General features: G+C 44.3%; 2 protein-coding genes and 1 pseudogene across 11 annotated transcripts in view; all 3 read right to left on the bottom strand.

Moving 5' to 3' along the window:
• Positions 1-3,722: 3,722 nt before the first annotated feature.
• LOC133488221 (potassium channel subfamily K member 16-like) lies at positions 3,723-6,350 on the bottom strand (annotated as a pseudogene).
• A 3,771-nt stretch (positions 6,351-10,121) lies between these two features.
• On the bottom strand, positions 10,122-12,978 carry LOC133487817 (potassium channel subfamily K member 16-like). 2 transcript variants are annotated; one of them, XM_061794982.1, is made up of 5 exons: positions 12,697-12,978; positions 11,562-11,676; positions 11,319-11,485; positions 11,027-11,191; positions 10,122-10,944 (listed from the first exon to the last, which is right to left on the bottom strand). In XM_061794982.1, the coding sequence occupies exons 1-5, from the start codon at positions 12,976-12,978 to the stop codon at positions 10,834-10,836; spliced, it is 840 nt and encodes a 279-aa protein (XP_061650966.1). In that variant the 3' UTR covers positions 10,122-10,833. The 2 variants fall into 2 exon arrangements, with proteins under 2 accessions (XP_061650966.1, XP_061650965.1); XM_061794981.1 differs by having other exon boundaries at positions 10,167-10,944; positions 11,023-11,191.
• Positions 12,979-13,111: 133 nt separating this feature from the next.
• LOC133487815 (kinesin-like protein KIF6) overlaps positions 13,112-26,405 on the bottom strand; it is a 54,357-nt gene continuing 41,063 nt past the window's right edge. For 3 of the 9 annotated variants that reach the window (XM_061794972.1, XM_061794975.1, XM_061794977.1), the window contains 9 exons: positions 24,978-25,028; positions 24,793-24,880; positions 24,573-24,708; positions 23,923-24,005; positions 23,208-23,297; positions 23,035-23,103; positions 20,948-21,063; positions 13,327-13,390; positions 13,112-13,244 (listed from right to left, as the gene is read on the bottom strand). In XM_061794972.1, coding sequence (XP_061650956.1) covers positions 13,347-13,390; positions 20,948-21,063; positions 23,035-23,103; positions 23,208-23,297; positions 23,923-24,005; positions 24,573-24,708; positions 24,793-24,880; positions 24,978-25,028 — 677 coding nt within the window. In that variant the 3' untranslated portion in view covers positions 13,112-13,244; positions 13,327-13,346. The other 6 variants (XM_061794973.1, XR_009791456.1, XR_009791457.1 and 3 more) reach the window with 6 other exon arrangements.

Below are 26,405 nucleotides of genomic sequence, written 5' to 3'. Positions count from 1 at the left end.
CTTCAAGGAGTGGATGCGGTTTAAAGTGACTGATAATTTGGAACAATGTTCCATCCATCCATTTTCTGTCGCGCTTCTCCTCACGCGGGTCGCGGGCGTGCTGGAGCCTATCCCGGCTGTCAGCGGGCAGGAGGCGGGGTAGACCCTCAACTGGTTGCCAGCCAATCGCAGGGCAGGAACAATGTTGATTGTGCAAATATTGCAGATACTCCTCAGTCAGTGTGCAAGTGGTGCACACTGACTGACTGACTCTGGCACGAGTGGCCCGTATTGGTCAACAACAGATATGCAAATAGTGCAGCGTGGCCAGACTACTACAGTGAGTGCACGAATAATGTAGAATTGGCCCCACAGAAATGTGCCAACAAACTCAAGACAAAGAAAATTGGCAGCATGTTACGATGGAATTGTAGGTTAGCTGTTGATTGCAAGAGGGAAGAAGCTGTTGGAATGTCTGCTAGTTCTAGTTTGCATGGATCAGTAGCGCCTACCTGAGGGAAGGAGCCGGAAGAGCCGGTGACCGGGATGTGGAGGGTCCAAGAGGCTTTTGCACGCTCTTGTCTTAGTTCTGGCAGCGTGCAAGTCCTCAAGGGTCGGTAGGGGGGGTACCGACAATCTTTTCAGAAGTTTTGATTGTCCGTCGCAGTCGGAGTTTGCCCTTTTTTGTAGCAGCGCCAAACCAGACTGTGATGGAAGAACACGGGACTGATTCGATGACCGCTGTGTAGAATTGCCTCAGCAGAGGACGTACATCCTCTGCTGGGCCTTTTTGAGGACGGAGTTGATGTTGATCGCCCACTTCAGGTCCTGAGAGACTGTAATTTCCAGGAACTTGAAGGTCTCGATGGTTGACACAAGGCAGCTGGACAGCCCTTACGCTGTCCAGCTGCCTTGTGTCAGCTGCGGCGAAGGATGCCTCCTGAAGTCCACGATCATCTCTACAGCGTGTTCAGCTCCAGGTTGTGTCAGCCGCACCACAGCTCCAGCCGCCCGGCTTCCTGTCGATATGCAGACTCGTCACCGTCTTTGATGAGGCCGATGACAGTGGTGTCATCTGCAAACTTCAGGAGTTTGACATTGAGGTGCAGTCGTTCGTGTAGAGAGAGAAGAGCCTCAGTGCTGATGCTGCGTGTGGATGAGGTGGTCTCCCCCAGCCTGCCCGTTAGAAAGCTGTAAATCCACTGGCAGATGGCAGGTGAGACGCTGAGTTGGAGAAGCTTGGAGGAAAGGAGTTCAGGGATGATGGTGTTGAACGCTGAGCTGAAGTCCACGAACAGGATCCTCGCGTAGGTGTCGAGGTGTTTTAGGATGATGAGTGTTGCCCTGCAGATATTTACTGTAGCTCAACGTCACTGCACTTAAGAAATAACCAGCCTGGTTACTTGTCGTGGCCCGTGATGTTCTTTACAACAGTAGAAGTTTGACTTCAGCCATTCGTTTTGTTTGTCTTTAACAAGGAGGATTCCAGTGCCACAGATGAAAGTAAGATCTGCCCAGTCTCAGTCGTGCGGTACTGCCCGCATTGTTTTAAGGGTGTTGGCCTCTACAATCCTCCTAGGTCTGCTCTGTTGGTGCTGGAGCAGTTGTGTTGCTGCTGACACCATTAAATACAAATTTGTCAGCATTTTGACCATCTAGAAATGTAACATTACATTTGTATTTTTATTGAAGCTTTATTTAACCAGGAGTAGTCCCAATGAGATTCAGAATCTCTTTTGCAAGGTAGTCCGGGCCAAGACAGCAGCACAATAGTTCCATATAAAATACACAATTAAAGTTACAGTGTGCAAATCACATCAATACATCAGGATTGTCACCAGGGTCTGGTGTGAAAACAAGAGAATTCAGTCCTCAAATGTGCCCGTAATGCTTATTTTAAACTGCTTGATACTTTGCAAATAATCCAGTGTAAAATGACGTTCATTGACACCACAACGATGGTGCAATTTCACCAAAAGACAGTCCTGTCCTTGTCTGTGGAATGACAAAGATCGATTGGCTCTCGGTGGCTTTTGGAATCAAGTGAGAACATAAGTAAGGAGGCGGGTCACACAGAATAGCCTTGAAAAGGAAACCGTACTAATGTTCCTACCAACGACAGTCGGTAGAGAAGGCCAACCGACATTTTTGTGTCAACTACAGAGAGGAGTGCAGTGCCAAATGTTCGATTCCCGATGGGACCTCAGCAGGGAGGCATCCATCCAAACCAAATTTGGATGAGAGTAACTCATTTTCGGCACAATTTGGTTCTTTTGGTCACAACCCGCAGCTCGTAACCATCGATGAGGGTAGGTACGTCGATCGGACAGATAAATCGTTGCCTTTCGGCTCAGCTCCTTCCTCACCACGACAGACAGACAGACAGACAGGACAGGACACGACACACGCAGGGTCCTCGTCACTGTAGACCTTGCACCAGTCAAGCTCGCACTCAATGATTCCCTCACTCTTGAACATGACCCCCAGATACTTGTACTCCTCCAATCCACGAGGAATTCTAGACAGATCAAAAAAGGGGTCACGATAGCCCATACATACATTGCCGCCCACAACTTTCATTACAATTACAGTATTATTGTTACTCCTTTCACGAGCATGAAAGATTGGTGTCTTTCCTCAAGGGTAGGAAAAGTTAGACTTTCCAGTGCAACGGGCTACATGATTTCACACGACATTCCCTTTAATCGTTTCCATCAAAACAAAAACAAGATTTCAAAGGAAGCCTTTAAGACTTCAAATGGTCATGTACTCAGGATCGACACGTGAATGTTGAGGAGATGATGCTACAGACTCATAGTACACTATTGATGCTGTTCAGTACATTGCAGCGTACAGTACCCAAATAAAAGCAAACAAGCTTTCAAAGGAAGCCTTTGAGACTTCGAGCGGCCGTGTACTCAGGATCGACACGTGAACGTTGAGAGGACGATGCCGCAGACTCCTAGTACACTATTGACGCTGTTGCAACGTACAGTATTTCCAGGCGGCATACGGTACGGTGACGAGCGCATCGGGCTCCGTGTCAAGTGCCGTGAGGCAAGGCCAAATATTTTGGAAGTGAAAAATCATCATGGAGTGGAACCTCCACAGGCCAACAGCATCATTTTAGGGTCATGATGTCAAATACAAACAAAAAGTAAAATACAACAATCTTCAGAATTCAAGCCAGGATTCATGGTGCAGTTTTGCTTCTGGGTGACCGACCCTTTTCCCACAAACAACTGCAACAAAGCGTCAAAGACAAGAAGTAGAGGACTATATTGCACGTGTTGTCACTGCTTATCATAGTTAAGTGACTTGTATTGTTTGATTTACATTTACAGTGGGTAACTTGAGTTCAATTTAAGAAGGGTTTAAAAATGCTCTTAATAAGGTGGACTGGCCTATAGTCTTCTGTCATGAAAGTTTGCTGTAGAACGGTATGAGCATGTCAGAAATAGAAACGATAGCTACATGAAAAATGCAAAATCAGCAACACTATGCACTTTTCCCACTGAACAGCGATAACCAAAGTCAATTTTATACATGAAATTTAAGTCAAATTACTAAGACCACAGTGATAGTGTGATTGATTGATTTTGATTTCCCCAGCATTCTCTGCATGCTTCGGGCTCCTTTATAGATGTCGGCGTCATCTGGCCTGCCCTCTTAACATATGAAGCTGAGAGTGGCGTCCTCTTCTTCGTCTTCTTTTTTTCCAACGGGTCACGTCGTCTGTGTTAACTGATCAAAAGACAGAAGACAACTACTGGCCTCAGAGGCACGAATGAAATCATCAAGATGATTTGAAACAGCAAAATTTTACCACATTTTATCAGTCTTAAAACTTAAACTGTTTTCAACCTTCATTTTACCACTTAACAATAGCAGTTAACTGATTTGAACACAAACTGTTAGAGTGGTGAACCCCCCGACCGATCTAGAGAAATCAAAATGTAATCAAATGTCCCTTTTCATCTTACTGCGAGTTACACTACTATTACATTTCCAAAGTAAACTTCCCAACAATGCCTGTCACGTTGCTCACGTTGAAAATGGGTGGGTTCAAACAAAAGGGGCTTCTAAGAAATGAAATGAAATGGAATTGTCCTCAATGTTGCAACACCTAAAATGACGCAAATATGTATTGACGCTAACTCTCTCCGCGCTGCATACAACATTGGACTTCCTGTCTCACGCTAACATTATATGTACATCGTGAAAGAGGACGTGCTGTGGAAATGTTACTTTTCATTTCCTTCTCAACTAAAAGTGCCTGCCGGGTGGGAGATTACGCAACCCGCTTTTGTGAGTTGCCTCATCTTCAAATGTGTCGGGGACAATTGAGCTCATGATGAAAAGCTTTGACGCTATTCCTCTTATACCTTTTGTATAATAATACAAATATTTGTACGTACGACACGGTGGACATTTAAAACTATACAACGACCCCTTTCATAAGTGACGTGGAAATTAGAGGCACCCTTCTTTTTGTTTTCTCTCTCTCTCTCTCTCTCTCTCTCTCGTCACTTTCACTCCCATAGCTTTCCCATAAGCAAGCAGAGGAGGGGAAAGACACGCAGAACACCTCCTCCTCCACTGTTTGGAATTTTTCACTTTTCCTCATATCCCTCCCATGATTCTTTCCCCCCCCCTTGCATGACTCTATATTTGCGGCCTTTGGCATATTCTCATTTTCCATTCTGCCCGCCATCTGTCTTTAACATTGCTCCTCCACACTGACTTGCCATTAGATGAACAAACAATGAGAGATTGTTGTCCCTTGGAAGGCCCACTGTGACCTGTATGAATATCCAGAAAGCACAGGACTGCACATATTTCTTTCCACGTGGGCTTTCTGTCTGTACAATACAAATGATCGCAGTTGTGGTGTGGAAGAACCATTCAGCAGAGCTGACGGGCCACTTTTGTTTCCATTAGGTGCTATTTGTGTAATACCGCCACCTCGTGGGAAGAGGGCTTATTACAGCGCAGAGAAACGTACGACTGAGTATTTCAAGCAAATCAAATTGCAAAACGGATGTCAAAATGAGTGTTACATGATTCGAAATAAGAAAGTAAAATGAGAGAATAATATTTGGACTTTATTCTCATATTTTCCGCCACAATATTACAATTATATTCTCAGAGTTTTGTTCATGTAATAATAGAAATGGAGCCCCATTTTATCGTGGTATAATTTTGAGTTTTTGCTTTGTCTTTTCAGTAGGCCTTAATACGTCCTTATTTGAGGCTTCATTAACACAGGTTGCTGCTGGGAAAATGGTTTCAAGTTTTCTTGAAATACCTCTAATTTCTACTCGTTTAAAGGTTGGCTTTGTTTCCCATAATAGTACAAGCTAAAAAGGTTTTTGTATATATATATCCTACATCTTTTTTTGTGTGTGTAATATTTTTGTGAATTTTTGACGTGAGCGTTGAGCCTCTCCAGGATGCCAATGGAGCGCTTGATAACGAGCGCCAACCAGGTCAGGCCGAAGAATATCCAGGAGGCCACGAGGACGCTGTACCGCTCTGGGTTACTGTCTACAAATGAAACATCCAAATATGATGACGATAAAGCCTGACGAGCGTGGACTGAGATGTCTCCAAAAGCCGATGGTGCCGAGGGCGACGAAGCCTGTGAGTAGGTCCGACCTTCGTGAAGCCGGAACGCGACTGCGGGAGCGATGAAGAAGATGAGGGCTCCCGACAGGTAGGACACCAAGTGTAATGCCTCTACGAGGAGAAAAGAGGGAGGTGAAACGTCAACAACAACAAAAAAAAAAAAAATGTCCTCACCTGTCTGCCGGTCTTCCCCTCAATGAGGAGCATGTACTCGCCCACCCTGTTGAGCACCACCATATTAAGCGGGATGCCCAAAATGGCAAAGATATAATCTTTCTAATCTGTGACGTGTTTTTGTCAAAATAGCCAAGGATCCAAAATGATGTTTTAGGGTGTCTTTGTGCAAGGGTTAGGGTTAGGCCTCATATCATCTACGAAATGACCGACCCCGGTCTAACCCCGGGCTCCGATGCACAGCCGCGTCGGATTTGTATCGTCCACGAAAATAGCGCCCATACGAACAGATTAGCATTCACGCTCACATGGACACTGTTACTGAGGAGGGAACGGAAGTGACCCGCACTGTGACTAACCGACTGTTGTGACCACACTGGCAGCAAACCCGTGAATTTCCAAAATCCACGTGCGGTGCCGTTGCCTTTCAAACTCAGGCCCACTTTGGATAAGCTACAAAACGACAACGACAAGATGGAAAAACCAAATGACATTTGTTCTCTTGTGGTTTAAGCGAGGGTCAAGACACTTCTCAGAAATCCAGAGTCAGCGAGTTACCTAACAGTCATCGTCTCCGTGTGAAATGCAGCCAGGAAAGACTCCGTGTTCTCCCATCTGCAGCCTTGCGATTTCCACAGAAGTGACATATCACCAATGACGTCATGCAACCTCCTCTCACCTTGGACATTGAAAATTGGACATTTCAACAGTAGCTTGCTGTTCTTAGTGGCCCTGAACATTTGGTTTGGGACAGTTTTGATCTACTTTATACTTCTTACTTTTTGAAGATCATTTCTTTTTTCAGTCACATAATGATGATAGCGCAACATATTCGGAGAAGCAAGATATTCCCCATCCAATTCTTCATCAATTGTTAGATGCGGTCGGCTCCAAGAATAATTCGTGGCGAATGAAAAAAACTGATTCTAGTATTGAAAAATGTTGATCATTTTCATTTCATTTCATCATCATCAATCTGATCCTTAACTTATCTAGCTATTTTATTTATTAGTCACTTCACAACGGTAGCAAACCTACGGTAACGTTGTTTTGTGTCAAGTTATTGTTTTTCTTACGTAAGTTAATAAATGAGGGAAACATTTTTTGTGTGCAGAGAAGTTTTTGTTGTACCAAGTTACCAAAGTTACCAAAACAGATATCGCATTTAACTGACAAACATTCATTGGTGTAAAGTGTACGTTTTTACTTTTTTAAGGAGTTGAATCAGTACTTCAACTTTTTTTTTTTTTCCTTTTCCCATCTGTATTTCTAAAGTGGAGTGGGAGTACATTTTCCACCTTTTGGATTTCTATTCACTCCATTTGACAAACCTATAGCGACAATTATTAAAAGACAGTTTGTCGTCAACTATTGAAGGGTTGGCATCAAATAGTTTTCTTTTCTTTGTCTACGAAGTCTATGATTAGAATCAAATTGGTCCTGCAATGGGAAAAGAGCAGCAAAACGGAGAGAGCAGATTTAGAAAAGCAGGCATTGAGATCGAATGACCCACTCCACCGTCAGTGACTCTTTTTCGATTTTTGTCAATATGACATCATAGGTAATGCCAGAGGGGGCCGCTTGTTTCTTCTCCCGCATAAGATGTTGATTCCGCAGAGGATAGCAAGTGAATATTAAAGTGTCACTACGAAAGATGTGTTTGAACTCGGCGAGAGCAGTTGGCTTGAAATCTGAAAATTGAGAGTAAAAGCATGACATGTCGTTATTCTAGCTGTCATCGTCACCCAAGCAACAACATTTGCTTTGGCCAGGATGTGCGGTGAAGACAACTCAAGGATGTGGTGTGCATTTGGAAGTGAACGAGGGTTCAAATGTGGCCCGAGGGACACGGTCAGGACTTTTCAATCTGACAGTATGACGTGCTGTAAATGATTACCGAGCAGGCCTTGTGGTAATTACATGTCGAATGCAAATGAAGTCGATGCTCCGTTAAAACTTGTCTTTCACACGCTCAATGAAGCAATTGTGTACCTAAAAGCTGGAGAATCATAGCAACAACAACAAGAAAAGAAAGAAAGACAAATCATGTTTTGCGTAGGTCCAGCTGAAAAGTATTTTAATGGGAGACGTGCTGTCTGAAAGCAAATTGAAGGAACCGTATCAAAGCAAAGCGGTTGGATGGAAATCAGGTGGTCCGCAGGCCGATCGGCTAGTCGAGCTCAGTCAAGCTAATGGCAGACGAGGAATGAATCCTTCAAGCGCTTGCATGCAATACTTGCCTTGTCTTCAACAAGCGTGGAACGATTCCAGCAGATATCAGATCTTTTCTTTTTTTTTTTTTTTTAAATTCTACGCTCCTTAGGCATCCATGATTCACTCGTCCGTTTTCGATACCGCTCATTATGTTCAGGGTGGAACGGAACTGGAGCCCGTCCGGGATGAGTCGTGGCCAAACACCGGGCGCATTTTGGAAAACTATAGTTCACACCGTCCAGGATATTTGCACAGCAAGACCGACCGAAGGCCGGATTCTCACCCCAAAGCGCAGAATCGTGAGGCAGACGTGCACGCGACTCACCCGCCTTAACTGTCCCCGTTTTCTTCGCTGATGGATAATCATTTCAATCAATAATGTCTCTGTACAATCCATTTGGCTTTCATTAAATCCAATTACAACTTTCTTTATCATCATCATCATCACATGTCTTCGTTGATAGGCCGGGAGAAATTCCAAGGGTCTACTGTCTTAAAGCTCAATTTGAATTTTCCAAATATGGTGTGCCTTACAATTGCAAGTATGTTGCTAAATACACAACCAAAAAATAGCTGCCATTTTCTTATGCATTTGGGCCACATGAATGTAGTGGCGCTCCACCAAAATCGCGTTGCGCATGCTAATAACTGACTTTGCCCATTAGCACCTCGGTTTTGAGCTTTTCAATTCAGATGAGATTTTCTGCGGGTCTAACAAAGATGAAAATGTTCCCCGATTTCGGCATCCAAAGTCACACATTCATAGGCGTGCGACACAATAGGAAACTATATGCTTGTGATTCACTGTTATTATTCTTGTTTTAAGTAAATCTGACGATGCACATCGACTAACGAGACTAAGATGCGGGCATTTTTCTACGAAAGAGCCAAGCTTTCAGTCAGTCACAAATTTACTCATGATGGGCAAAATCTGGGCAGATTTGCGACATCAGAAATGGTCATAAAATCCTGATTCTTACAAACTGAGGCCATAAGTCTGGTCTATTTTGCTAGACTGGTACTTTGACATTTTTTTTGAATGACTGACTCCAGGTAAACACCAGAGCTCCCCGCATGAGCGTCGACTGCACAAGTGTACAGGCAAATGCAACTGCGCCCGCAATCACGCAAATTCGGTGTCCGGCTGTGGCTGCACCGCATTCTAAAGTCGCATTTCGCCATTGGTAGCCGCAAAAGCCACACAGAATAGCTGACAAAAGTCACTTCAGGCCCAGCATTTGAAGCAGCGGCCAATTTTGCCACAAAGCAAACTACAAAGTGATCCAGTATTTACATTTCATCCACAAAGACAAGCTTTCTTACTGGTTGAAAAGTGTCCAATACGACGCGACAGGTAGAAGCCACTTTTGTCCATCTTTTCTGGAGTCACTTCTGTGCGTAATGTGCTCTCAGGCTCCCTCGCATCCTGATTAATGTGTTTGCTCGAGATAGCCCAAACACACGCTATCCAGCGGAGTTTTCCGTCGGCACACAAACGCAGCTGTTGACTCGCATGTCCGTGCATTTATACTGAATACACAAAGTCTCCCTACCCCTGTTCAAATGCCCCTTCATTTTTGGGTGTGTGTGTGTGTGTGACAAAAACAAGACCAAAATAAACCAATCATTTCAAAAGCTTTGGCACCATTAATATGATTTCCATTCTGTGAGACTACAGTTAAAATAAACAACTGAGATGTGAGTTGCAGAAGCGCGCAAACCGTCTTCTAACTACAATGTGGGCATGTGGACGGGTTCAAAAATGGCAGAGTAAATAAACTCAGCCCGCATCATTCAAAGGGCCTCTGATTCACCCCAAATAAAGTGAAGATGTTGCAAGAGGCTTTTCCCAACATTTGTATCCTCGCAATGTACAGCACGAGCCATCGTCCGCAGCATCGGAGCCGTGTCATTGTTCAAAGGTATGAGTCGAGAGAACGGTAGCAAAGAATTTCCAAGCCCTTAAACATAGCTTGGAACACAGCGAAGACAGTCGTCATCATCAAGTGGAGAAAATACAGCAAATATAGCAGCGACATTACCAAGGACTGGACGCCAGCAGCAACATTGACGGAAAAACCTCCGAGCATGGCTACATTGTGTGAAAACACCCAAACGCAGAATCCGGTTACGGAGATCGAAAGTAGATATTTTAAAAGATGCCTTTACAAAGATACTAATCCATCCATGTTTATTATTGCGTGCGTATCACCCAATTCTCGGGAGGATGCGGTACACTTCCACGCCACTGCCAGCTGAAAGTACAATTTGCATTATTGTTAAACAGACTGACTTTTATTATCGCTTTCTTTTTGTTTCGATCCAGCTCTCGTGTGGTAGGTATATCATTAGATTGTGGAGGCTAATAAAGTGTCCAGTGTGCACATTCGATGCACAAGAATGAAACATTTCAGATCTGCTGAGTCATTCATGTATTACAATAAAAAAAAAAAAAAAAAAAACCAAAAAGTACAAAAACAATCTCAGTCTATCAGAATAATTGCAACCAAATACATGGCAATGTCAACGTTTCTTTCTTCTTGAAAGTTTCTACAGTGTGTGGTGAGGTAGACTTGTCAAACTGGAGTGTTTTTCGCGTGGAAATGGGATGCATGGAGGCGAGAATATGGATGAGCGAAGAGGGCAACGATGCTTTGTGATATACAGTCGTGCATGCGTGCATCGCAAAAAGTCTACAGGGATCAAAGGAAATGGCATCAAACTTGGATGTCAATTTTCCAAGCCAGCTCACGCGTCAGATCTTTGAGGTGTCTTCCAGTTTACCGGACGACACACCCCCGTCCTCCACTTGCTTCTTCAAGCCCATCACATGCGCCATTATTCTCGATCCCATGCCGAGGAGAAGAGCAAGCCAGGCCAAGGCAAAGACGATCCATATACCTGCCAGGCTACGGTACAGAGAGATGTACTCCTTGTCTGGGTCGGTCCCTGCGAGAGTAGACATCTTATTAGGATGAACCCAAAACCTTTCCGCACCGTTACTGCTCGTTTGCGCTCTCTACTCACCCACCACGTAATCTCCGAACCCAATGGTGCTGAGGGTGATGAAAGCAAAGTAGAAGCCCTCGCCGAACGTCCAGCCTTCCACGTAGCTGAACAGAAGCGGGGGGATGACCAGAAAGAGCAGACTACCGGTGATGAAAAAGGAGCTGGCCGCCAACGCCTCGACTGTTTGCTGCAGAGGAGCACGGCAAACGCCTACTCGATCATTCCGCACGGAGCCCGACATAACAGACGTCTATCTATCTATCTATCTATCCATCGAAGACGCTTTGATTAGTTTATCCTGTGTTATTTATTACCTTGTGTGGAACCACCGAGACCACGCCTCTCTCCAGACGACCCAGGCGAATGGTGAGACACTTGCCCAACTGTTTGAGGAAGGCCAGGTTGAGCGGGATGCCGCACAGAGCGTAAAAGACACAGAACACCTGACCGGACACGGTGCTGGGAGACAGGTTCCCGTAACCTGCCGATCATAGGACGATTTGTCATTCGGCCCGCTTCGGACGTAAAACCGCCCGCCGGGCCCGCCGGGCTCTCACCTATTGTTGTGACCACAGTGCCGGCAAAAAAGAAGGCGCTGCTGAAATCCCAGTTACTGGGGTTCGTCGAGTTGCCCGACGGATTCACGCCCCGTTCCCACGCATCTAAAATCACCTGCGAATGCATCCGTCCATCCGTTCATTTGTTTGTTTCCACAACTGGAAATATCAATTCCACGTGAAACCTGATACGTACGTTCTGTTGCCTAACTGAAAAATAGACATAGCATACAGTATACAGTCGTACACTGTGTACAGTATCATAGCAACCGCCATCCAAAATGTCTGAAAATGATTCTCTATTAATCACACATTATCTATCTAAGTGTTCACACTGCGAAGAATGTTCCAGTGGCTTGAACGTCTTTGGAATCCAGTCAGCACATTTCAGTTGTATTCGACTTTGAAGTGCAATACTTTGTTCGTTTCATGTTTTAAAGCATTAACTTAGCCAAAATAATTCAACTTCTATCTGCAATACATTTGAAATGAAGGATTATTATTTTCAAACTCCGCAATGTTACTTTGGCTTCAGATAATATGAAATGTAATTTATGCGGCTTTTTTGATGAACACTACCTACTAAGGGCCTACTATATGTTCATGTTGGTCATTGTGGCGGTACTTGGAGTGGCAAGTATTATTATTATTATTTTTTTGGGGCGTGATACTTAGTGTACAGTACAAAGTTTGAGAACCGCTGCCTTAAAGGCTGTGAGCTAGATCGAGTAATCCAACTGGACGAGGGATAATCGGCGAACTGTGGTTGGATGCTGCGGGCGATGTCATGGCATCATTATCGAATCATAGCCTTTGGTGAGAGATGATTCAAATGAGGATTTGTATTTCTTATTTTTTTCAATCCCACTTGTTCCAAGCAAGCCATCCGATTGTATTCTAATTCAAGTTTGAATTGTTGAGAAATAGCAATGGTATTACAGCACCGACTCTACTGTCGAGCACATTACATACGCACAACCCTGACAAGATTGATCGATTGTTGATTTATTAGCTCAGGCAGTTAAGTGCTCAGCGTTTTATTAGTATTTAATTATATTGATCTTTTGCCGTTTTTTTTCTTTTCCTCCTGAAATGGACTCGATGATTGAAATAGACTTGCGTCGACGAGCCAAACCTGAACAAACTTCTCCAAGGCCTGTCCATCCAGGCAGGTGTAATTGGCCAAGAAATTCAATTTCTCCAGTTGGAAGTGGTTTCGGTTGTTGCTCTCAGCCTCTCGCTCCAGAATTTGGAAAACGATGGCTCCGAATAGCAGGTACGTGAGGTGGGCCAGAGCCAGAAGTACCGTCCAGCTCACTTTGACACGGACCAGCTGGATCCTCGCCATCAAAAGCCACAATGGACACACGGGCCGGTGCTCAGATTGAGCTTTAGAATTGAAGAAACGCTTTAACATGAAAGGCCTTGAGTAAAGATGCAGATTTTTGAAAGACTGATGCCATTATTGTTGAATTAAAAAAAACAAAAAAAAGAAGTATTTCCTTTTCTCGATCTTTACGTTCCGACAATATCATACAAGTGTAAAGCTGCATCTTGTGACCGTGGATTGCCCCTCCATCCGCACTCCTCCGATTGGTCAGAGAAGCCCGCTATCTCGTGGCACAGGATTTATGGCTCGCTCGGGTGATGACTGAACACCTCTCTTCTACATTAGGGCGACATCTGGACACAAACACACAACCGTTTCAACCGTTTGCACTAATAAGGAAGCATCTTGTCTGGAGAACAAAAGTTAATATTTCACCTGACTGCCGTTGGTTCGGTTCAGCAGTTCAGTCGAGCTGTGTGCACTGTTAACCCCGAGGACGCTGTCAAGTCAAGTGGAAACCACAAATGATTTAACACCCTTGCGGAAATTGTCAAAGTAATGCAGACACCGCGGTGCCACAGCTTGACGTGTGCCAAAGGGGAGTCATTTCATGTCATTACATATGGACAATTTTGCAAATCTCGACGCCTGCTACAACAATCGTACAAGGTTTTCGCCAGCTCGAGAAGGCGTTAATGTTAATGGTCGAGTGGGAGGAAAAGAGTTGACATTTCGGAGATGCGAACCGAGCGCTACTTGACTGCGAGCCGTAAAGCGCCCAGTTGAAAGATGCCTCAAGAGGGAACCGAATGGATTTCTGTGGTTTTGGTGTTTAAAAGGCATGTGAAGAATCATTGACCATATGGCTGCAACCATTGTCTTAGTGGTCCAGAATTTCTACAAGCACTGCTGTCCTTCTCTTTTTTCGATGCTGTAGGAAAACAGAACACTATTAAGATTGTGACGTTTGCTAATGTTGAGCACACAACGTGAGGTGTGTTTTTTTTCCGCCAGTAATTTACCAACCGGAACATTAGGTACACAAGCGCCATGCCATCGAACAACTTCTGCATGCACAAATCAAACTTCCACTTTTTTCCTGACACTCTCAGAGCTACTAGTTTCAAATACAGTATATTATTGTCGCTGTAGTTCGTAGTATTGTAGAACTGCTTTACAGAATGTGAGGTGTGATATTTAACCCCTCTAACCAAAACAATCTAATGGAAATACTTCTCAGGTATATTATAAAATAATGATGTTTTTAACAAATTATTATTATTATTATTTTTTTTTAATAAAAAGTCATATAATGTCTATCTATCTATCTATCCCTTGTCCCACTGCTAGCGTGAAGGGTGAGCTGGAAAGGCAGGTTGCCAGCCAAGCGCAGAGCACATACTGTATAGCCAAACATAGCTCACAGTCACAGTCACATCAATGCAAACTAGAACTAGTAGACATTCCAACAGCTTCTTCCCTCTTGCAATCAACTTCTTGAACAGCTAACTTACAATTCCATTACAACAAGCTGGCAATTTTTGGACTTGAGTTCGTTGTCACATTTCTGTATTATGTATTACTCGTGCACTCACTGTAGTTGTCTCGCCGTGCTGCACTATTTGCATATAGTGGCCACTCATGCCAGAGTAGCATCTGCTCCATTTGCACACTGATTGAGGAGTATCTGTAACATTTGCACAACCATTGTCCCAGATTATCGCAGTACTCGTCACTTTAAACCGCATCCACTCCTTGAAGTCTCAGTGCCCTTTGCACAATGGTCATTGCACCGGACTATTGCGATATTAGCCATTCGAACTGAGGACTCTGCATCTTTTTGCACAATTGTTGTTTGTTGTTGTTTTTTGTCAATGTCTTTATGTCTCCAAAGTGTTCTGTAAATTGACTGTCTGTTGTACTAGAGCGGCTCCAACTACCGGAGACAAATTCCTTGTGTGTTTTGGACATACTTGGCAAATAAAGATGATTCTGATTCTGAGCACCGATGGACAAATTTGAATCTTCATTTCTCTTATTCTGATGAGCATTGTCTGGAAGCACGAGTCGCGAGTTAGCGTTGAGGAACCGTTTGGCGCTCGGTCAGTCTCCCAGTCAGAAAATGCCATTCAAAACACAAAAACGCATGAAGAAAACCACCCGATAAAATAACAGCTGTCATGACTTATTTCAAGAAGACTCGGTCTTTCTCCAAGGCAACTCGGATGCCTTGATGCAAATGGTCATCTGCTGCTTGTCATCTGTCAAACAAATCAATGCAATGCAAAGCCACGCAAACAGATTGTTCCCACGCGGTTGCGCTCTCTCTTGGGTGGCGGGTGTGCGGCGACGGCTCCGAGGAGGTCGGATGCCTTGATTTGGATGATCCGCATATGCTGACAGAGGCATTGAATCAGTCAGGAGCTTTGAGACAGCCGGATGGGACGAATCTGCATTATTGTTGCAAAGTAAGCGGCACCGGTTAGAGCGTCAGCCTCACAGTTCCGAGGACCGGGGTTGAATAAATAGCACAACCGGGTCTTCTTCGTACCCGTCAAGACCCGCTCGGACGTGCACCAGCAGGGCTCTAAGAAGCACTTTTACAGTCCCTAATATGACAGTTCCTTAAACAACCATTGTCGTATGCGAGTACATTTTTGGAGTTTGAATTCAAATTTAACTACTGGAACTCACCGTTTGCAAATATTGGTAATAAAGACTCAATGCATATTAAACTTAGTCATGGTGTCCCGCAGGAGTCTGTGCTTGGACCAGTACTCTTTAGTCTCTACATGCTTCCCTTGGGTAGTATGACAGTGTTCCCTCGTTTTTCGCGGTTAATGGGGACCGGAACCCCCTGCAAAAGGTGAAATTTCCGTGTATGTGAATGTGGGTACCAGAATGTTTCAAATATGTAAACAGTATTTATACTTTACATATTTGAGACAACAGTCCACCTATTTACTGAAATCTTTCATTCTAAAACCTTACACAGCAATTGACATTCATCAACATTGCCTTCTGAGCGAGGCGAAGAGGCTCGCGTTGGTGGCGGAGGAGAGGCTCTCGGTTGACTCGTAGAGGCTTTAGTCTCTTCTGCCGGATGTGCTGACGGTGTAGCCGGGGTTTTACCTTGGAGACAAACGTGGTGAGGCCTAGTTGTTGTCTTTGTTTTTCCTTTTGCTTCAAAATTCCCCTTTCCAAGGACATGAGCCCGTCTCTTATTACGCGGAGTTACCACACGTTTCGTTTCCTTATGGAAGGAGTTTTGCGGATGTTTGCTTCCTCTTTCTTGATGTAGCGCACTGTAGGTTCATTCTGCCCTCTTTGATCAAATCTAAAAGTTCCACTTTTTCGCTGATGGTCATCATCTACTTCTTCCTCTTGGGTGCCCCGGAGGAAGCTTTCGCAGGGGCGCACAGCGCTTCGGCGGCATTGCGAGGGCTTAACTCATCAAAAAAGGTTATCGCCTAAACCCAAAAAGTGATTGCGAACACAACAGCGTGGACGAGACTGGCGAGACACAACAAGGGAGGAGGCTGGGTGCGGCTGCGATGACGAGCAGCCAATCAGCTCACGGGATAAATCCGCTCGTGCGCTCATTGGTCGATGTCGCGCCGGGAACCAATCACGCGCCTTGTGTGAGTGCCGTCAACTCATCTCTTTGTTTGGAGCGCAGGGAAACGAAACAACGCGTCTTTCCGCAATATGGCTGGATTTTTTAACGGCTATTTTGGAAAAACCCGCGAAACACTGACGCCGCAAAAGGCGACGCGCGAAGTGGCGAGGGAACACTGTGGTAGAAAATACTCATAGTATTACAAAACAATCTGTCAGCGTCCACTGCAATGCTGAGGACACAACTCTACCTATCTACAAAACCTGAGAAAACTCCTCAGTGAGTGAACCAATCTTCAGGCATGCCTGAAAGAAATCAAGTTGCATGACCGATGATTTCCTACTATTGAACTCTGATAAAACCCAAGTAATCATCCTTGGCGCCCACAACCTCAGAGGCAAAGCTTCCGGCGAGATAGCCGCTTTAGATTCATTGGCACCCGCCCCAAACAGCACAGTGGGGAACTTCGTTATCGCCCGTGACCGGGATTGATCATTCAACACGGACAGCATTCTTTCACTTCTTGCCATTGGCCAATGCTGAAAAACCACTCTCTCTCGCTCTCTCTCTTTGCTCTTGAACCCACAGGTGTCAAAGCCAGCCAAAACCTAACTGTAGTACAACAGTAAAAGGACTTATTTCTCAGAACACGAGTAGTAGCTACTTCTCTGCTTAGTGACGGAAACTCAGAGCGGGGATGAACTGATGTTTGGGCATCATTTTATCAGGCTCACAAGCTACTGAGAGCCAATACGAGAGCTCAATCAATTATACGATTGAAAAAACAAACAAAGCTCATAGGTATTGTTGAAACAAGTTTTATGCTAATACCATTTTTTTACAGGGCTTTTACAGTAACAACAGTAATATCAAGCGATGGATTTTGTACCACTTATCCAGGCGAAGCGGAGACTATCCCAGTTGACAATGAAGAAAAGTAATATCCATTTCATCAAAACGGAGCATTTGTACACGTTGCGTCTTTTTACAGCTTACGTAATTCATGCTTGTGCAAATATTTCCATTCAAGAAGTGACAACTCATGACATTGGAGCCAGCTGTCTTGTTCTTGTTGTGCCCCCCCGCTCCTATCTTGAAACAACATTTGTTCAGATCTAATGGGCCACCATTTCTACCGTGCTGCTTGCACAGTAGAAGTCCACTGGCAGTGACCCGAGCAAGACGTGTGTTGGCACCGAACCATTTTCTTCATCTGGTATGTTTTTTAAGGTCCATCGTCTCCATCATCGAGTGGCCATAATGTCCATTATGTTTTCCTGTATGAAGGATAACTCGAGGCTCCACGCGTTTCCGAATGACTCGGTGTTATTTCTGAAGAGCGCCTGGAAGATATACGAGACAGATGTTACTCCCCTTTTTGGGAAATGCATTATGAATTACATTTGCAGTAGGATGAAGCCTAGACTTGTGATTTGTGATTTATACATTTGGATTGGTAAGAAACAATACAGAAGTGACTGACTGACCCCTGAGAAGAGTTTGCTGTCAAAGTACAACCCTTAGTTGTAGCTAAAGTAGCTGGTAGAAGTATAAGCGGCGAACCTATGAAGGCAAATTCCTTCTTTCATTTGTCTTCCAGCTTGATGTCCTCACACACTAGCCTGCTTGTTTATATGGACTTAGCCTTTCTGGATATCTCATCCAAAGCCACTTAAATACCTGCCAAAACAAGCAGCTACACAAAAAGTCAATGTGGACGACTGACCAAGAACTTCACAAAAGACGACAGACAGAAAGCTGTGCGTTTTGGACACGTCATGCAGTGCTGAAAGAAAAATGATCATTGAATCAAAACTATTCAGCTCATTTGATATCGAATCAGGCTTTTATATCCAGAGATGGGTAGTAATGCAATTTGACTCCGATTCACCGATCGGACGACACCAAGCAGTCACATGACCGCGCAACGTAGCCTTTGCCAGCCAATCAAAATGACTCATTTTGGGGGGAAAAACAGCCGCAGCAGTCTGTTTACTTTACAGACTTAAAAAAACAACAGCTCTTAAATTGTGACTGCCAAACTTGGATAGTTCAGCCCACTTCTAACTTGAGGAAACACCTTGCGGTAAGTTGCAGGTGTTTCTATTGTTGTTTTGGCAGTGGATATGGCAACATTAGCACTATCCCCATGGTGTCGCACACGCACACACCGTCACTAAGTCTGGTCAGCAAACAGCTTCTTCACGAAGTCATTTCAGCGAATAAAGCAAATCATGTTTCTGTAGGGCCCAATGCATGTGTTGTTGGTTTTTTTTGGTCACTTATAAATTGTAATGGTGTCAGGTGTGTGTCGACTCCCATATATTATTATTTTTTTAATTTTATTTGATGTTCATGCTCTGATTTAAAAAAAAAAAAAAAAATCTGAAGTTACTCACAAGTTACTCTTTAGTTGAGTATTTTTTTTCATTGAGTACTAAACACCTCTGTTTATATTAAATGGAGATATTTGATGACTCTCAGTCAAGACACCAGGCTCTGGATAAGCTCCCGCTAGAGGGCAGTGTTGATTGTTCAATTCGTACGTTTCAAATTGGCCAGCCTCTACAGGTATAAGCGTCTTTTCCAACCTCCACTGAACCACAGCACATATTTGACATTAGAAAAATCTCAAGGCACGTCGCCAAAAGTGCTGCATGTAACCAATTCAGTGAATAATTGTAGCTTCCGTTGTCTAGTACAAGCCCAATTCCTGTGTTAAACATAAATCAAAACAGAATGCAATGATTTGCAAATTATGTTCAACCTATATTTCATTGAATACACTACAAATACAAGATATTTCATGTTCAAACTGATCAACTTGATTGTTTTTAGCAAATAATCATGAACTTAGAATTTGATGGCTGCAACGCGTTCCAAAAAAGCTGGGACAGGTGGCAAAAAAGACGGAGAAAGTTGAGGAATGCTCATCCAACACCTGTTTGGGACATCCCACAGGTGAACAGGCTCATTGGGAACAGGTGGGGGCCACCGATTGGCTAGAAAAGGAGCTTCCCTGAATTGCTCCGTCATTCACGAGCAAAGATGGGGCGAGGTTCACTTCTTTGTGAACAAGTGCGCGAGAAAATAGTCCAACAGTTTAAGGACAATGTCCCTCAACGTACAATTGCAAGGCATTTAGGGATTTCATCATCTACGGTCCATAATATCATCAAAAGGTTCAGAGAATCTGGAGAAATCACTGCACGTAAGCGGCAAGGCCGAAAACCAACATTGAATGCCCGTGACCTTCGATCCCTCGGGCGGCACGGCATCAAAAACCGACATCAATGTGGAAAGGATATCACCCCATGGACTCAGGAACACTTCAGAAAGCCAATGTCAGTAAATACAGTTCGGCGCAACATCCGGAAGTGCAACCGGAAACTCTACTATGCAAAGTGAAAGCCACTTATCAACAACACCCAGAAACGCCGCCGCCGCCTTCTCTGGGCCCGAGCTCATCTAAGATGGACCGACGCAAAGCGGAAAAGTGTTCTGTGGTCCGACGAGTCCGCATTTCAAATTGTTTTGGGAAATTGTGGATGTCGTGTCCTCCGGGCCAAAGAGGAAAAGAACCATCCGGACTGTCATGGACGCAAAGTTCAAAAGCCAGCATCTGTGATGCTATGGGGCTGTGTTAGTACCAATGGCATGGGTAACTTACACATCTGTGAAGGCACCATTCATGCTGAAAGGTACATTACTGGAGAAACATATGCTGCCATCCAAGCAACGTCTTTTTCATGGACAACCCTGCTTATTTCAGCAAGACAATGCCAAACCACATTCTGCACGTGTTACAACAGCGTAAAAGAGTGCGGGTACTAGACTGTCCAGACGTGTCTCCCATTGAAAATGTGCGGCGCATTATGAAGCGTAAAATACGACAACGGAGTTGAACAGCTGAGCTATACATCAAGCAAGAATGGGAAAGAATTCCACCTACCGAGCTTCAACAATTCGTGTCCTCAGTTCCCAAACGTGTATTGAATGTTGTTCAAAGAGAAGGTGATGGAACACCGTGGTAAACACGAGCCTGTCTGTCCCAGCTTTTTGGGAACGTGCTGCAGCCATCCAATTCTAACTTAATGATTATTCATATCAAGTTTATCAGTTTGAACATTGAATATCTTGTCTTCGTGTATCGTTGTGTATTCAATGAAATATAAATCGAACATGATTTGCAAAATCATTGTATTCTGTTTTGATTCATGTTTAACACAACGGTTGTCGAAGAGCATTCAATTGTTCTGCCTGTCGCTAGCAAAGCTACATTATTTGCAGTGAGTGAATTATAGCTTGCAGACCAGTTAGGTGAAATTGGATCATTTACCGCGGCACGCCCAATGATCTCTCATAGCGCACTAATATGCTGCGGCACAGTAATAGGGAATCAGTGCGCTATACGATGCACGTGTGCTTGTGTGGTACCCGTCCTGTTGAGGAGGTTTTGGCGGGCTCTGATGAAGGCCAGGATGTCTGCATCAGCCTGCTGGTCTCCAGTCAGGGGGATAGAAGACGGTGAGGGAGAAGACTCGGAAAGGGTTCTGAAAGACAAACAAAGCTTCATGTGGATCGACAACATGCATGTTGTTCCTTTATGCATCTGCAACTTATCCTGTTCAGGGCTGTCTACTCGCTGGAGTTTGGGCGGCAGGCAGGGCGCAAAAGAGAAACAACTGTTTACATTGAACACCTATGGGATATTTAGCATCTTAAAAAAAAAACCTAAAATTCATGTTTTTAGAATGTGGGAGGAAGTTGGTGCAAGGATGGATAGAACATGCAAAGTTCACAGCGAAAGGGTTGCCAAAGTCAAAGCTCGAACTTCTCGATTGGGAGGCAGGCACGCGAACCATTTGCCGCACTGTGCTGCCATGAACAACCATTGGTTTCATCAAAACATTGTGGCATATATTCAGGAGGCCCTAACCTTCTTAACGCGTATGTGTGTATTTTTAGAAGCAGGATTTTTCAAGCCCTTTCCTCCGTCTCGTTCTTGTTCCATCCATCCATCCATTTTCTTGTCCTCATTAGGGTTGTGGCTTGTTCTTTTTCCAAAAGTTTGAATTTGAATGTATAATGGCATTTCTATCATAAACAACTAAGACGAACTTTTAGAGTGTTATGAAAGCTGAAAGAGTGGCTACCGCAAACATATGTGACATATGGTGTCGATAAAGCGCTACATACGGTAAACGTAGTCCGTTATTTTCACCATGGCTGTGTGAACAAGTGACACACGAAGCATTGCTGTGGAGGCAAAGTGCTTCCGGAGTGATCGGAAGCAGCGAAGCGTCCGGACGAATGTAGCAAGTACCCTCGTCAAGCACTCTTATGACGGATATGATGCTTAAATTGAAATCCCAGATTATTTTCACCTTCCCTTTGTTGAATCCACTGAGATGTTACGTCACATGGAAATATAGTACATGCACAATATTGTTTTGTTAATAAAGCAAACGTGGTGCACACAGTCTGGCTGCACACTTTCATGCAGCCAGAGTGGAATCGATGAGCGTGAATGCTTGTCTCTCTCCATGCGCACCAATCTAGGCTGTCGTCTGCCTGTGACCAAACGTCAGGTGGGATCAACTACGGCTCCCTGTGACCTTGAACAATAAACCAGTGCTGGTCATGGAATGGATACAAGTTGAACACCCAAAAAAAACTGAATTGTTGACATGTTTGCAGATTTCTTAAAAAAGAAAACCGGAACTATCACATAGCCAGAAGTATTCAGACCCTTTGCTCAGTATTTAGTAGAAGCACTCTGGGTACGGAAAGTATTCAGACCCCCTTAGATGTTTCACTCTTTGTTATATTGCAGCCATTTGTTAAAATCATTTACGTTCATTGTTTTCCTCATTAATGTACAGACAGCACCCCCTATTGACAAAAAACGTAATTGATGAAATTTTTGCTGATTTATTAAAAAAAAAAACCCTGAAATATCACACAGCCAGTATTCAGTATTCAGTATTCAGAGCCTTTGCTGTGACACTCAGATATATTGAACTCGGGTGCTGTCCGTTTCTTCTGCTCATCCTTGAGATGGTTCCACACCTTCATTGGAGTCCAGCTGTGTTCGATGATACTGATTGGACTTGATGAGGAAGACCTCCTAACAGCTCACAGTGCATGTCAGAGCAAATGAGAATCATGAGGTCAAAGGAACTGCCTGAAGAGCTCTGAGACAGAATTGTGGCAAGGCGCAGATCTGGCCAAGGTTACAAAAAAAACAAATTCTGCTGCACTCGAGGTTGGTTCCTAAGAGCACAGAGCAAAATGTCAACAATTCCATTCAATATGGGGTGCTGTGTGTACATTAAAAGAACTTCAATGATTTTAGCAAAAAAAGAGTGAAAAATGTAAAGGGGTTCTCAATACTTTCCGTACCCACTGTATATGTGTATATGTGTGTGTGTGTGTGTGTGTGGTAATCCCATTAATACTCATCAAAAAGATTTGAGAAATATTTAGCCGATATTTAAAAATAATACTGGTTGCTCTTTTACCGCCACTCTGATGAAGAAGTGAAGTCCTCTCGCACCGTCTTGGGCCACGCCGGCTCGGGAAGGAGTGTTCTAAAATGGAAATTTGCATTCAAAGCCGACTCATCTCGGAGCACGGCGACGAGCGCCTTTAAGCAGTCGAGACTCGTGATGAGAGTTCAGAGATGCTGGCTGACCTCAAGTCCTGACGCGAAGAACTTGAGCGGTCTGCGTCTGCTGGATGAGGTCTGTCAGTGCAGTTCACGCCGGCCATTGCCCGCGTGGATCTATTTGAACCGCACGAGGGAGACATCGTGAAAACTTGTGTTTGGTGTGAGACGATGCCAATACGGAGTAAATGGGTGCTGAACCGTGAAATGTGCTGCGCCCGGGTGGGCTTCCTCTCACATTCCAAAGTGATTGTTTGTCTATATGTGCCCTGTTTTCCCCGCCTCTCAGCCTCTCAGCCGCAGTCATCTGGGAGGGACTCATGCCCACCCACCAGAAAATAGAAAATGGACGGAGGGGTGGTCTTAACACAACTCTGAAGTACTGAATACGAACTGAAACATTTTGAAGGGATAATCAAAAACCTCGAGCGCTTTTATCACGGTCGTCGTTACCGACTAACAGCATACCAATTCATACAAAGCGCTGCTATCGGGCCTTTTTTCGTTGTTTGTTTTTTCCTTTTTTAGCAACAGAAGCCATTAATATGAAAGGATGGGTTGTGTGTTTGAAAACATATGCTGAAATTGGCTATTGTAGTTAAGGTCTAAAAGGGCTACCTTTAACACCATACAGCCATAAACCTGAATCAAACTACCACATGACAAGCGCTGACAGTATTTTACTCTGCACCAATTACAGCCCTCCTAAAAACGACTTGAGGGATGAATGAAAGAAACTCACTCAAAGCCCGGAGTGCCAGGTGAGGACGGCGGCAAGGTTCCACACGGGGATCTTGTCCGACTTCTGGCTTCATCTTTTGACTCCTACACATCATGTCAGACGGAGCACTTTTGGTGAGCAAACATACCAGTGGCTTCAGTGACTTTTCCCGTGTTGCAATCAATGGCACATGTACGTACTCCTCCTAAAAACAAGGTGCCGCTTTACTGGGCAAGGTACCGTCTTTAAGCGTTCATCTTTCCCAATTTGTCTTTGATGATAAATTCCCAAACACGCCAGAAGAGTCTGCTTGTCAGACGCTTGTCACAGCGACTTCTGCGTCGTGTGACATTTGAATCCTTCTTATTTTTCACTCTGCTGTACAAATGGCACGAGGCAAACCCAATATAATGAATGATCATACCCGCATATGAAAGTTCGACACGTTGTCTTTTCTTCCGACGAACAAATGAGCAAGGAGCTTTCCCGTATGATGTAGAACAGAGGCAGCGAGGGTCACGCTGGCGCCGTGAAAGCTTCCCAAGTCACATAGGGACATGTGCAGATCGTGAGCTGACCTCCATCGACAAAAGGATCCCTTTAAAGCCCCCTAGTGTAGTTCTGATGTGGTCTTTCCGCATGGGTAGTGAAAGAGAGGTGAACTCGGTCACCTGCACATTGGAAGCCTCCTCGTTCCGCCGCTTTTGGAAGTCCTTGTGGAGCTTGACCTCGGCCCTTCCCAGTAACAGCCGCAGGTGTTCGATCTCTGTCCGCAATACTTTCAAGTGGCAAGCGGTGCTCCTGTAACTGATATGAGCAGCAAAACCTTAGCAATTGCAATGAGTTAGGGGTTCTTGCTCATGAATATACAGGAAGTGGATTGAAGCTCACGTCTTTTTTCCTCGCTCAATGTGTTCACGCAGGTTTTCCTCCACCGGATCCACCTCCGCCCCGACGTCGTCGTGATTTCCAATCACACCTGCGGTATGCACATCACAGTACAGTGTTCGACTGCAATTGGATTGGACCGCACTTTTAATGTTTTGAATCTTTTGGGGGATGCGCAACAAACTCACCATAAGCGGCTCTCTGTCTTCGACGTGCTTCCAACTGCTTCCTCAACTCGTCTGACAAAGTGAGAAGAGGAAAAAGTTGAATGGAAATTGCAATTTTTCCAAGGCTCTTTCAAAGAAAATGGAGGTCTCGTACAGATTTGTCAAGCCTGCATAAAACCAATTGCCTCATACTGTACTGTAATGGCACACGACAAAATGGAGGGGGCTTGCTTATGTTCCGGGGCTGCTCTGCAGGGTCTCTTGAATCTGCGCAGGGTACAAGGAAATGTCAAGGCGCTCGGGAGTGAAATTCCAAATGAGCGTTTTTGTCTCGGACACAAAACTCATGCTACCCAAGAATGGTCAAGAACAAAAGGAAAGGCTGATTTAGGCAAGGTAAATGAATGTGCTTCGTAGGATTAAAAGTGCAGCTTACTAAAATTACAAAACAAACAGAAAGTGCATGAAAAGAAAAAAAAAGAAAAAACCAATTTGAAATCATAGGCATATGACAAAAAAAGTCAAAACATTCCTACCTGGGGCTGTCTTCACTTGAATTTTGAAGTGGCCTTCTGTGAGCCCTAATGGACATTTGGGGAACGGGCGAGACAAGGCCCCTTTCCAACCAAAAAGTCCTGTCAACCACTGCACCGGTTTCCTTGAGAGTTCAAGTTAATTGTTTGATTGCAGCGATCGCTTCAGGAGGCTGTGCAGCAAGTTGAGGGTAAGGGTAAGGGTACCCTCCTTTTCATCCAGGCCACTTTCATTCGTTATTCTTTTGAAATAAACCGATGCCCGAGTTGAGTTCCTTTTCAGCACATTTGTATGGATTACTTTGGTCAGCAACCAGTGTGGATAGCAGCACTTTTTTTCCACAGTGATAGTGCGGTTATCTACAAAACCCCTCTAAGCCTGAATTTCCGACTTTGAGAATTTCCTACGTTGTTTGGTTCCACTGCACCATGTGAGCTGTGGTCGGTCCATGTTACAGTTTCAAGTTATTAAGGTGAATATTAAGCATGTTTGCTTTCTATGAATACCAACAATTTCGTGCACATGGTTATGTGTGTGAAATGAAAGCGCTGCTCAAGGGAGGGTTTGGGCGAGGAGCTTCAGGTTGCCACAGGTTTTCACACTGTGAAGGTATACAAAATGGTATATAGTATATAGCAGTATCAAATGCTAGGAAGCTCGGAATGTACTCATGCCCTTGAGCATCTGTTTCGCGAGGTCGCCCCTCCTGTCTCGGCTAGTTCACCTCGCACCGAGTCGCTTTTAAAATAGGAACGAAGTTGAATTAGCGGCATTGGAGGGATGGTTTCAAAAACAGATTCCGTCAGGTCATTAAAGACAGAAAGTGTTGTTTTGCAAAGGTCATCTTCTATATTCATACATCATATTCAGTGGCATGCTTTAAAAACAACATCTCAATTCAAGTAGTGTTCACGG

Source organism: Phyllopteryx taeniolatus, chromosome 13 (assembly GCF_024500385.1).
Source record: "Phyllopteryx taeniolatus isolate TA_2022b chromosome 13, UOR_Ptae_1.2, whole genome shotgun sequence".
Classification (NCBI taxonomy): domain Eukaryota; kingdom Metazoa; phylum Chordata; class Actinopteri; order Syngnathiformes; family Syngnathidae; genus Phyllopteryx; species Phyllopteryx taeniolatus.
The sequence above is the reverse complement of the archived record's forward strand: the minus strand, read 5'-3'. Positions and strand labels throughout refer to the sequence as shown.

Bases quoted from the DNA above. Each gene is read 5' to 3' on its own strand.
- LOC133487817 (XM_061794981.1), bottom strand. From the start codon at position 12,978: ATGTTAAAGCGTTTCTTCAATTCTAAAGCTCAATCTGAGCACCGGCCC. The intron at 11,677-12,696 runs GTTTGGCTCGTC...ATGCATTCGCAG, and splicing joins CCTTGGAGAAGTTTGTTCAG to GTGATTTTAGATGCGTGGGA. The intron at 10,945-11,022 runs GTGAGTAGAGAG...CTACTCTCGCAG, and splicing joins GTTCGGAGATTACGTGGTGG to GGACCGACCCAGACAAGGAG.